This window comes from Diadema setosum, chromosome 21 (genome assembly GCF_964275005.1).
Source record: "Diadema setosum chromosome 21, eeDiaSeto1, whole genome shotgun sequence".
Classification (NCBI taxonomy): Eukaryota; Metazoa; Echinodermata; class Echinoidea; order Diadematoida; family Diadematidae; genus Diadema; species Diadema setosum.
The window spans coordinates 23,912,673-23,926,379 of record NC_092705.1 but is presented as its reverse complement, the minus strand read 5'-3'; the positions used below and the strand labels follow the sequence as shown (position 1 = coordinate 23,926,379).

The 13,707-nt window shown below is 35.9% G+C and overlaps 1 protein-coding gene across 1 annotated transcript in view; it reads right to left on the bottom strand.

Annotated features, from left to right (window-relative positions):
• The window catches only part of LOC140244419 (uncharacterized), a 147,360-nt gene that overhangs the window by 22,152 nt on the left and 111,501 nt on the right, over positions 1–13,707 (bottom strand). The window contains exon 8 of the mRNA XM_072324057.1: positions 926–1,000. Within this exon, the coding sequence (XP_072180158.1) occupies positions 926–1,000 (75 nt within the window). The remainder of the gene's footprint in view (positions 1–925; positions 1,001–13,707) is intronic.

Sequence of the window (13,707 nt, the reverse complement as noted above, 5' to 3'; positions counted from 1 at the left end):
CGAAAATGTCGGGTGGAGGGGGGGGGGGGCAAAAGAAAGAGAGATGGAAAGACAGAATAAGAGATAGACAAATAGAAACGAGGGAAGGTAGAAACAAAACAAGTTAACCCGTTTCTTGCGGAGGTTCTGAAAGATTTTGTTTATTCCAAGTGATTCCTGTAAACGTTGTACTGCGCCAAACAAGTTCCCGGAGGCGACGGGTTAAACAGTCAAAGCGAGTCTCTCATCATTATAAGAAAACTCAGCAGGTATTCACTTGATACGTGTGGTGAATGATAACCAAGTGTCATATTCTTACGGCCAGGATGCGCTCTGCGCACGTCCCTCTCGTATTACAAAATTATTCATTCATAGTCACTCCTCTGTTGGAAAGAATGGATAAAGAAGATAACAACCGATCTTTCCTCTCCATTTACTCTAATTCTACATTAGTCTATTCCTTATTTTATCTCTATTTGTTCCTCCTCCAATCCCTTTAAGTCTTCATATCTTCTCTTTCTCTTTCTATGTATCTCTTTCTCCATCATATCTCTCTCTCTCTCTCTCTCTCTCTCTCTCTCATTCTATTTATCTCTTTCTCTATACAGATGTAAGCAACTTATACTCTCTTTTTCTCTTCTCAGTTCCGTGACATCTCAGTCGCTTTTTTTCAGCTCTTTCTTTTTTCTTTCTCTTTCTTTAGATAATCCGCTCAACGTTCTATCTCTCCCTCCTTTCAGCCTTTCTCCCTTTGTTTGCCTCTCTATCTCTCTTTCTCTTCACTCTCTTTCTATCTATCTCTCCTTTTTCACTAGTGTTTCTCTTTTCCCATTTAGATTGGTCTATCTCTTTTTATTCATTTTCATTCCACCTTCCATCCCACTGTCTGTGAAAACATACGTTCATAATAAGTGAAATTGACATGACCAGTACGAAGTGCACTTACCCCTTGGTCGTTGCTAGGCCTAGGGGGCGGGGCCTCGATGATGTTGTCTAGGATTTCCATTGTCGAAGAGTCATTCTGAATTATGATGAAGAAAGGGAAAAAGAAAAGAAGATAGGTTATATACATCATGACATAACTCAGGAATAATCCACACAATATACATTTTCCCTTACTCTTTTCTTCTCCCCAGTCGATACCAACACGCAGATAGTAACCTTATTATAATATATGTCATACATCAAACAATCGTACAGCAAACCTCTTGCGATACTAAGGAAAGGATTTTTTTTTTTTTCAATTCAAGTTCGATTATACTCGTTTTCCATCAAAAAAGCAAAAAGTAATACGCATTCAAAGTATGGATTTGAAAACTCATATTGTTGAGCAATTTGAAAAAAAAATTAATACAAAATATACGCATATACATATACGTAAATATATGATATACTTATGTGTAATTACAATATTTGGCGGTAAAGCATTATGCTCTTTTTCACAAGGTTACAGTGGTCCTTCACCAGTCTTCATGTCGTTGTATCATGTCGACATAAGATTATGTAACTGCACATGTGTGTGTGTGTGTGTGTGTATGTGTGTGCGTGTATGTGTGTGTGCGTGTGTTTCATAATCATCACGAGCCTTATTTCTCTTTGTCTGTCCGTTCCTTCTCAATGACTTATTCCCATATTTTTTTTTTCTATTCCATGTCTCCGATTTGGTTTCTCTGTATAGCAACGATAAGGTTTGGAGTGTACGTCGGCTTGTCTGCACCCAGCGATTTACATCCGATACGCCCGACACGTGCGTGATGTTCATCGTAGACCAGACCTTGGACAGTATATACGGAAGAATATTTTCTTGATTACTCGGTACATCTGATCGCCAGTCTACTCTTGCAAGACGGCTCCCGCATTTGTTTTGTCTAGTTCATAAATGTCTTCATTTTTTTTCTTTGCTTGTTTTTGTCTGGATGAGTCATTCTCGAGTCGCCAATGTTCACGTACATAAATTACATGTAGAGCAGTCCTAAAGCATTGGTATGAATGCAACCTACTGATACAACTATCAATCTATCGTCCTCTACTTGTTTCTTTGTCTCTCCACCCCCTCTCTCTTTCTCTCTCTTTCTTTGCATGCAAACGGAAGTATTGTTTATGTATTGTTTATCAAACATATATGCATTGATCACAGTACTGAAAATCCCACAATCAAACATGACTTCAATGGCATTTTTCTTCCAAGAACAATTCAGTTACAAATCCAGCACGCAATATGTACCGCTTTGTATTCTTTGTATGTATCCCAATTATCTTAATGAATATTTATATATATTTATTTATCACATATGTATATATTACATAAAACTATGCTTTCATATATTTCAGGCATATTATATAATTTTGAGAGTGTTTGAGGTTAAGGGTATCAAACTGAGATGCATGCAAAATAGAAAACGTATCACATCAATCACTGTCAATGGCAGATATTCACAACGCGTATAATGTCGCGACTTTCCCCTTTAGTATGATATAAATAGAAACACGGTCAATCCATGGGAGCGTGTATCCTTCACCCAATTGTTGTACAATTAATCCTGGTTATATTATCAGATACGCACAGATTCTGGCCACATCCTCCGTGAAAGACATGCTCCGACTGTTCACAGAAAAAATGCATTGGAAAATCTCAGGTTTGACATAAAAAAGTTGCATATCAAAATGTTCTCTTCCACGGTAATCTTGTACTGTACCTCGATTTAAGCCCGAAGATCAACTCCAGACGTGCGCAGTGACGTAATGTTACATTTGAAGTCAAACCTCTTTAAATTACCCATCCGCCAGTATAGATGTTTTAAAAAATCGCATACTTTTTAATAGGATAAGCCAGCAAAGAAGAAGAGGCTATTCCGGTAGACCTTAAAACATTTGAATGGTAGCCGTTGTGTTTTACACGGCAAAATGAGTTGTGATACTTTAAACTTTTAAGACAGTAAGTTCATTACTTTTACGGACAAAATCACACTTAATGATGTTAATCGATGTTCTCTAATAACAATTAACGTATCTGATAGTTGAGTACACTTTGCTTTAAACCAAATTCTAATCATTACAAACATTTGTTTTGGTTTGCAATAAATATACAGTGAAAATTTCAATCTTCTTTAAGTCTGTACAATACAGATCATTTTCTAAAAAGTTCTCAGGCATACCTGCCAGTGTCAAACACCTCAAAGTCCAGAATATTAGAAGAAAAAATGTCAAAGGTCAAAATGACGGAGGTAGAAACGCCAGGGATAAACGTACCAGACGTTGACACGGTTCGGGTAAATAGTCATAGAAAATGGACTTATATATACCTGACAATTTTACCCCTTACACCTTCACCATCTGACGTTTTCATCTATGACTTTTTTTTTTCAGAATCTTCGATTTGATTATTTTCTTGATAAAGGTTACTTACACAAAATGAAGAGTCATGTTCATGGGAAGAAACAAAGTGCTGCTGCTAATGAAAGTGGCAGTGTAAATGTATTTTAGTACCAAGTGACAAGGAATGACATTATCTAGATAGGGCATGCCTTACACGTCATAACAGCTTCGCAGACAAAGACTTGATAACTCACATCACTGTGAATGTAAATTCATTTTTTTTTTAAATCTAGAATTCAACATCGTTTCAGCCAAGTAAAAATGAAGGACAAAAAAAGAAAATGTTCTGGCAATGTCCGTACCTACAACACTCATATACACGCACAAAGCAACGTGTGAGCTTGAATTCCAAAAATTCATTTCCCGTCATCACATGGGTTTTATTTTAGTGCCGGATTGACAATTGACAGCGGATATAGGAAGAGACGATTAATACTTTCTGCCTAAAGACTCCCCATGCATTGCGTGACGATCATTCTAATCATACAAAGAAAACATTCTCCTTCCTTTACGGAGAAAAAAAAATCATCCTAACAATTCACAAACAGGGACTCGTCAGCGTCCACCTTGGAGAAATCAGAAACGTTTCTTCTTTTTCTTTATTTTGTAATTGAAAGCCCAAATAAAAGATTGCTCTGCACGCCAAAAACGGTTAAGGTCAGAACCAAACCGGTTACTCGGTCCAGACACACGCGCTCCTATTCGATCCTCTGCATTTTTAGCGCTGGCCACAGGGTCTTATATTTGTCCATTTCGTTTTTAATCAATCTGTTTCAAATTGACAGAAGGAACATATTTCCTTCCTCTGTTTTCCCAAAATACGCGTAACTCTATAGCTCGCTGTCTTTTCGCAATCGCAAGAAGTCAATGAATTTGAACGATTAAGTCCCTTCCATCAAACTACGCATGCCATGCGCCAAGCCTAGCAAAACTGTGAAGACTAGTCTTCAGTAGACAGTCTTTCTTTTTTTATTGTTTCTTTAATTCAATTCATTTTGTTTTCATTCTATTTTTCCCCAACAAAACATAACATAGAATAAATCAGGAACTATATCATAGGCATACATTCGACCGTGTGAAAAATAAATGATATTTAATAAACAAAAGTAAAGATAATACATGTATACCGGCAAAGTACAAAGTTTTGTTTAGAGAAATGAGAACTGAGAAGTCCGCTAAAAGCATGCTTGTCATATTGTGAATCACTAATTGGTATTGGCAACTTTCTTGTATTGATTGATTGGTATTGGTAACTGTTCTGACCAGGGAGGTGGAAGAGAGCCTCCCTGGTTCTGACATAGCTCTTACGATGTTCACCTCAAAACAGATAAAAACTCCCCTTATGTACATGGCGGAATAATACCTTGTTGCGTTCTGTATTTTGCAAATGTTCCTGCAAAAGAATCCATACATTTCTGCCATCCTGGTAACAACATTAAGGAGGTGGGGGGTCTCGCTTCACTTATGCCGCTCTTCAGATTGAGGGAATGCATGTAGGTTAATTGAAATGACATAATTGAGTAACTTTGATGCAGAACGCTGCAAGTTATTCCTATACGCATGGTGACTTTACCGTGTGAACACTAAAGCAGACGGTGTTGTGAGGGATCTCGAGAATTTAATGAAAGTTTCACCACCCTATAAAAAGGCTGTGATGAAAATAACGTCGATAAGTTAAAAATGGAAAAACATTATTCACAGGGGGTATAATCTGTTCAATATCATTATACAGGATTTTGCTTGTGTGACTACTACCTTACACTTGTACTTCTATTTCTTTTCATCTTTCCCTTTTTAGTCCTACTGTCATTGTAATCACATCCTACTATAAGGTCTAAAATCGTCACATTTTCATCGTTAAAGAAACATCCAAAAGCTATAGTCATACAGCCCACGAATTCGACATTGAGAAAAAGGTCCATGAGTCATACAGTATATGGGCTACCCAGCCATCTTCGCAGATGGAAATAAACAAACAAACAAACAAACAAACAAACAAACAAACAAACAAACAAACAAACAAACAACAGCCCATGAGTTAGACACTGATAGGTAAATAAAGGCTCAATGAGTTCTACACTCCTAGGCCCGAATTCACGAAGGTGGTACAAATGAAACCATGGTTTAAACCATGGACAAAAACCATGGAATGCCAAGTGTCGCATGCGATATTTCGCTACGAAATCAGTCATTCTTCGTCGATGAAATGATTATTTTGTAAAGAAATGACAACATTTTGTAACTAAATGAACATTTCGTCCACGAAATGATAATTTCGTTGACGAAACAGTCATTTTGTCGACGAAATGACCAATTTCGTAACGAAATATTCTGTTTGACACTTGGCGCTCCATGGTTTTTGTCCATGGTTTAGACCATGGTTTTGTTTGTACCACCTTCGTGAATTCGGGCCCTACAGTCCACGAGTTCGACATTTTAACACGGGGCTTAATGTGTCGGTCTTGTAGGCCTTGTTTGCTTAGTGTCAAACTCATGGGCTGTATGACTCGTGGCCTGTATGACTCTTGAGCTGCACGACTCGTGGGCTGTATAACTATTGGACTGTATGACTCATGGACTGTATGACTCTTGGGCTGTATGGTTGGTGGGTGTCGAACTCGTGACGTGCAGCCGTAAATAAACGCTTTGATTGTTTTATGATATTTCTTTCCCCATCTCTTCCACTTCCTTCTTCTTTTCTTCTTTGTCGTCATCAACCTCCTCCTCTGCTTTAGCTGCGGCTGTTTCTCTCTTCCGTATGGTTATCATAAATTATTTCCTCTTTCAGTTTCCTTTTCTCCCTCAAGTTCAAGTTCAAGTTCAAGTTCAAGTTCAATCATAGTTTATTTCCAATCAAAGAAAATCAAAACGTAATGCAAAGTATACATATCATAAAATGATATTGTCTACACTTTTACAAAAGGTTCATGTAATATACGAAATAAATTATATACATCAACATATGTACAATAATCAGAAGGAACGATGCGTATACATGTATACTTCGCGAGCTTTCAGAAAATAACTTCAATTTTGGAAAATAGCGATCCACAAAAAAGCAAAGCTTGTAGGACGTGGATCCCTAGATAATTGATGAGTAAGCAATATATTGTTCAAGTTTGTTTTATTATTTTCTTACAGCATTTATGTTAAATATAGATTACTTAAGTCGTTTGTAAAAATATAACTATACGCTGGCTTCGACAATAATAGGAAATAAGTATCAATGCTAATGCCCAGACGGTGTTCATTGAACTGGTGTACCGGGAAAATATAAGAAGGACGACACACTCGTACAGACATTCAGTTACCCACACACATATACGACGCGAGACAGTACCGAGAAGAGAGAAGACGGTGACAATACAAGTCTACGAGGAACAAAGACAGGAAGGAAGAGGAAAGAAGAATAAAGAGAGAAGAGAGGTCTGCATACAGAACACGCCAAGTGCTGCGACATCAGGACAGGTGAAACCTCAAGCATAAATTAAAACAATTAATTCAGATTATCTAGAATTATAAGTAGATAACAAATGTTTTCTGAATTTGTATTTAAATGTGAGGAATGAGGGTGAGTCTTTTAAGCTATTATCTAGATTATTCCAAAGTCTGGGTCCGGTATACAGAAATGTATTTTGGGCATGTACGGTTCTCATGAATGGAAGATGGAATTCGTTGGATCGTCGCGTAGGATAGTTATGTACATGACTGTTTCGATGAAAAGAGTCGTGAAATATTTTGGGTAAAAAGTTGCTGTTATAATTAAACATGAACTGACCAAGTTGAAACACATACAAATCTTTTATTTTTAGTATTTTATGGTAAAAAAACAAAGGATCTGTATGTTCTCGTGTAGTTAGGTTAAAAACAGTTCTGAGTGCTTTCTTTTGCAATAAAAAAAGTTTATCAAGTAATATCTGATATGTATTACCCCAAGCAAGAATCCCGTAGTTTAGATACGGTAGTATCAAACTAGAGTAAAGAGTTAATAATGCACATGAAGGAAGATAATATTTTAATCTGTTCATTACGCCAATGTTTCGTGAAATAGTTTTACATATGCTATCAATATGATTCCTCCATGAAAGCTTGTTATCAACGCAAACACCCAGAAATTTAAAAGTAGAAACTTCTTCTAGGGGAGTAGTATCAAATGATATATTGCCCGGGAGGCTATCTAAAGAGTTACTAAAAAGCATAAATTTTGTTTTTTGAATATTAAGTGACAATTTATTTGCGTATATCCATTGTATAACCTTTTTCAGTTCTTCGTTTACTGTTCTTGCTAAGATATTTGGGTCGGGATGGGAAAAGAAAAGGTTAGAGTCATCCGCGAATAATATGAATGATAGTTTCTCCGAGGATCTATGAAAATCATTGATATAAATAATGAATAACAACGGGCCTAGTAAGCTCCCTTGTGGGACACCACATGTTATCGTTTTATTTTGAGAATCAAAACCATTGACATGTACAAATTGGGATCTATTTGATAGGTAACTCGTGAACCACTCCAAGGCCTTTCCACGTATGCCATAATGGGATAATTTTGCGAGAAGTATTCCATGGTTAATCGTGTCAAAGGCCTTGGAGAAGTCCAAGAAGATACCTATCGTGTGTGAAAATGTGTCAAGTGCGTGTGTGACTTTGTCGATGAGGGCGAGTAATGCGTGTGTTGTGCTGTGGTTTTCCCTGAATCCAAATTGAACATTTGAAAATATGTCACAGGTTTTAAGAAAACGTACTGTCCGGATGTAAACTATTTTTTCAAGAATCTTGGAGATAGAAGATAATAAAGATATAGGTCTATAATTGTTGACATCATCCTTCTCCCCTTTCTTGAAAATAGGAATTACTTTCGCAATTTTCATGCTATTTGGCACATGGCCAGTTGTAAGCGATGAATTGATAATATGTACTAAGGGATCCACTATTTGAGAAATTATGTTTTTTATCAGGTGGTTATCAATTCCGTCGTGGCCAGGACTTTTTCCTTCTTTCAAATTGGCAACAATCCTTACTATTTCTTCTTTATATGTAGGGTCAAAAAATATAGTTTTGGAGTTAGGTGTATCTAAAAAATCAGTAAAAGTTTTACTAGAAAGAGGAATATTTTGAGAAAGATTTTGTCCAATTGAAGAGAAGAAGTCATTAAAAATTTCAGCCATGCCAGCGGGAGTGTTGCTGGAGGCATCGCCCCATCGAACTTCAGTAATATTGGATGAATTGTTAGGTGTATTCATAGCATCTTTTAATATTTTCCATGTGTTTTTAATATCATTTTTATATTTATTTATCTGATTTACATAAAAGTTTTTCTTCCGCGTACGTAATAATGTGGTGAGTGTGTTTTTATATGAAACATATTTTTTCTTATTTTTTTCAGTAGGATTGCATCTGTATTTATAAAATAAATTATTTTTTCTATTTATAGATCTTAATATGGACTGGGTTATCCACGGGAGTTTTGGAATTTGCTTATATCTATCTTTTATGTTACGCTGCGGAATATGGTTATCGATTTCAGAGGTAATAGTAGATATGAAGTAGTCATAAGACAAATTGACATCGGTGGTGTTGTATACAAAGGACCAGTCGATTTCTTTGAGGCTGTTTTGGAGACTTGTAAGCTTATCTGCAGTAATCTTACGTCGTTTGTGATAGTTATTTTGTTTAGTCAGTTTAATTGGAACCTGGGCAAATATAGGATAATGGTCAGTGGTGTCTGAGAGGACGATACCAGACTCAGGAAGTGGAAGAACGTTAGAAAAAATGTTGTCTATGAGGGTAGCCGATTGACTGGCGACTCGGGTAGGCTTGGAAATTAATGGTAAAAACGAAGCAGACATTAATGTTTCTATAAATTCTTGTGGGTTGTTTTGGGAATTACATTTCATGAGATCAATATTAAAATCGCCCATTAAGAATGTATCTTTGTTAAGTATAATGGGATTTTGTACTAAATCCTGCATATATGTCAGAAAATCATTCAAATTCGACCGAGGGGGTCTGTAAATTACGCCAATCACAATGTTTTTTCCATGTGGATTTATCAATTCAATAAAAAGGGATTCGAGTTTATCGTTCATAACACTGATCTCCTCATGTATAATATATTTAATTTTTTTCGAGATGTACAAACCAACTCCACCACCGACTTTGTTGTTTCTATTTCTAAATACAAATTCGAATCCGGGTAAAGAAAACAAATGACTTATATTAGAGTTCAACCATGTTTCTGTTAGCCCTATGATGGAGCAAGATTTTTGATCTGGGTTTTCTAGGAGTAAACGCAACTTGTCAAAGTTTCTGTTGATACTGCGTATGTTAAAGTGAGTTAACAACAATGTTTCATTGACTGTATTCATAATACGATTCTTATATTGATTTTCAGTCAAATAAACACATGATGGACTCTGAACTGGATCATTTGAGTCGAAATTATATTCAAATTCTTGTGCTGAGGTATTGTATTTATTGGATATATAATCTTCATACAAACTGGAAGTAATATTTGCATGGTCAGATTCAGAATGCCTTACTGTGTCATAAAATTCATCACTATTCAAGGAATTGAAAACAAAATTTGTTATGTTAGCCATGGTTATAATAAAACATTCGGGAGTTAATAACTGGCTTCTCGCCTGGACCTGACTCAGCAGCTACGTGGGGGTATGCAGACCTAGAAGAAGAAAGGAAAACGGAATGTGTACAGAGAAACATGAAACACACACAGAACAAGGAAACGAACATGAACACACATGAAACAAAATCAACATCGTTACGGATGGTACTCAAGGCCATGGTCAGCGTCTGGGTATGTACATGAGCTGAAAAAAAAACCAATGCAAAACATTAGCATGATACCAGAGGAAGCTCCCTGCTACACTATGGGTGTAATTAAGGAAATGCAATTATAAATTTGATTTACAAAATGAGACAGTAATTGCAGAAATTAGAATGCAAACTAAGAGACAAGTATAAATGTTATATTACCTATGAATTATTGATAAACAGTATACTGTATGCGAGGTATTATCAACCGTATATTATACAAATGTTAGTTTGTTGGGTCTTTTTTTTTCCCGTAAAGTGAGTAGAACTAAATCTATATAAATCTTATTTATAGAGAAATTGCGGACAACCATGAAGGACTCAGAAACAGATGACATTTACAATTGTATACCAGTTGATATCAAAAAGACGGACCTACATTATATAAAATCAAACGTTGTCTGAAATGGAGCTTTACAGTGGATGTGATATAGGAAATAATGACAAGTTATGCCTTAGAGTAAAATGTAGAGTCAGGTGTAACTATGCAGAGTGCCTAACAGTGGGGCCACAGAACACAGTAGTGCCACTTAGGCTCGTTTGATAACCATTGGGAACCTATCGAGTGTAGCTCCCACAGACAAGCCAAATCCAGGCATACAAGGATGAGTGGAACAATTAAAAATAAAGGGTAAGATTTTTTTTTTTTTTTGCGATTCACATGCATAGCCCGAGATCATCCTCGAGGGCCCCACTAAGACCGTTTAACTACTGCAATACACATGCATAAAATTGTGGCTTCAAAACTTCGGCACTCTGTATCATGATGCACGTTACAGTGACACTTTTAGAATGGCTGACATTTGAAATGCAGTCAATGAATTCACATCATTTTAATTACAATTAACACCTGGATTAAGGAGATATTCTGGCTGAAGAAAATTTGTGAGAGTTTACGCAGGTGCATCATTGGGGGACTACATAAATACTGTTGCGTGAAAGACATGATTCCGGATAAGTATACAACAAAACAGGGGAGATGGCGTCCCTATTATATTGCTATTGAATAGGGGTGAGTGAATGAATTAAGTTAGTAAAGCCTAGGTCAGATATCCACCTGGCCCAATACGAATTTGTGGATCGCCTTGGAGTCGGCATATTGTGATAATCGGCCAACCTTCATGCTAATAACGTTTTCGAATAAGATATTGGTTGGCTACTATCAAAACACTCTCTGTACGGGTGCCGTACCAGCCCCGTGAATAATTTGTTAAGGCCCCTTTACCTGGGCAAGGTATGCAATATAACCACATACTTGGTGTAAAGGGGGAGTTCAGTATTTTTGGTAGAAGGGTGTTCTGGCTGAAAACAATATCAAATTGACACTCGAATTTCATTCCCAAACGCATTAAATTTGAAAGATAACGATTACTTATAAATTAATTACAATTAATTTTGATAGATTAGAATATACTGTATAACACACCAAAATGTATTACTTTTACATATCAAATTAGTGAGATTTTATTTCTTTTTCTCTGTTAATTTCACAGTATATAAATGAAGTTAATATATTTCGTAAGAACAGGTTTTCGTAATCCAAGCGATTTCGTATACAACCTCGAAGGGGTTATTCCAAACTCTGTCTAAGCTAGCTGAACTCTCCCTTTGATACCTACACCTGTATTCAAAGCTTATTTCATCATTCCAACAGAGTTGAACCTTTAAAGTTTAATATGCCAGAACTACTTCGCCATCCTCATCCTCACAGAAGTCTATCTTCTGAAAAATGTATACTACAAACTTTTGGTGATTATTGTTATTGTAGTATGCAGTAGCATTAATTTGCAGTTGCACTGCTGTTACTAAATTGCACATAACAATTGTATGGAGCAAAAAACATGTTTTAATCAAGGACGTACATAAACAATATCTGATTTTAGTCATTATTGGTTGATAAGATGGATGTAGGACGGCGACAAGGGTTACAACAGTAGAAAAAACCTAAGGTAATCCGTATAAATTAAAATACTAGGAATTTTAAATTGTTGTCGGTTGTGGCCCCAATGTGGCCAATGTAGTACTGAAGGTTACAAAATCACATCCGAATCAAATTAGATAATGAAATAGTAAAGGGGCTTAGGTACCGAGATAGCTGCAAGGTGGCAACACATGTGCATGTCGCATAGGTTTTCGAATTGGTTGCATACTTACATGCTTATCACAAAATGTCTACGGACTGGCAATTACAAAATTGAAAGTGCACATCACGCAAGCTAGAATGTGGAACGGAATGCCCACCGTTAGATAATAATACAAATAATTAGTATAAAGACCTTGCAGTATCAATAGGCGTTTATGCCGTAAAATCTAATCAAAATACTGGGGAACATTTCTTTCTTTCTTTCTTTTTTTGAGCTACGTTTAACTTGCCACAGATGCTGGAGGTCTATGCTATACAGATTTCATAAAAACGGATGGAGTCAATAGGATTCAAGATACCATGAGTCATCATTATGGAGACATGGGTCATCAATATGAAGACAAAATCGAGATCATTTCAAAACAAGTACAAACGACAAAGGAATATAAATAATTATGTTATCAGTGACTTAAAACATATCATAAGGCCTCAAACAACCGTTTTAATGGTATTTCATTGAAAAAAAAAAAAAAAAATCGAGTCCTGAGCACTACAACTCATTGGAAACTAATGACATCGTGTTATGATCATAAATATATCCCTCATAAATATATCCCTCCTCTTTCTTGTTATTCCCCTTTTTTCCCCTGTTGGTTAAAAAAAAAAATCATCTCATTTTCGCTTTGTCTCTTGAGATTGGCGTTTGCCTCCAGGAACTGAAGGAGTATATTGGATGTCTATCTATCTATCTATCTATCTATCTATCTATCTACCTATCTATATATCTATCTTTCTTTCTGTTTATTTATATATTCATTTATTTATTCATTTATTTGTTTATTTATTTATCTATTTATTTATCTATCTATCTGTGCTTTCTTTCTATCTCAATCAATCAATCAATCAATCAATCAATCAATCAATCAATAAATCAATAAATCAATCAATAAATCAATCAATCAATCAATCAATCAATCAATCAATCAATCTATCTATCTATCTATCTATCTATCTATCTATCTATCTATCTATCTGTCTATCTATCTATTTAGAGCCTTGTATAATTATATAAATTCTCTTGGTATTGTTTCCACCGAATCGGCGAAGGTGGATTAGTTGGCGCGATGGGAGTAGGCCTGTAGACGTGTAAATCGTGACAAAGTCCATTATCGTCATACCGTTAACTTTAGATTTTCACCTGTTTTACTTCTGCATTGCTCTGTTTTGAAAATCTTCAGTTTTTCCTCTTTTCCTACCAAATGATAAAAATGACCAAAATATAACTTCATGCTATACAGGTCGCTGTGAACTGAATGCATTTTACGATTTGATGTTAAAGGATCATTTTTTTTTTTTTTTGATATGACAAGTCATTGTCAGTTGGGGAAAACGAAAAGTGAATAACACGCCTTTAGAAACCATTATGTATTATTCGG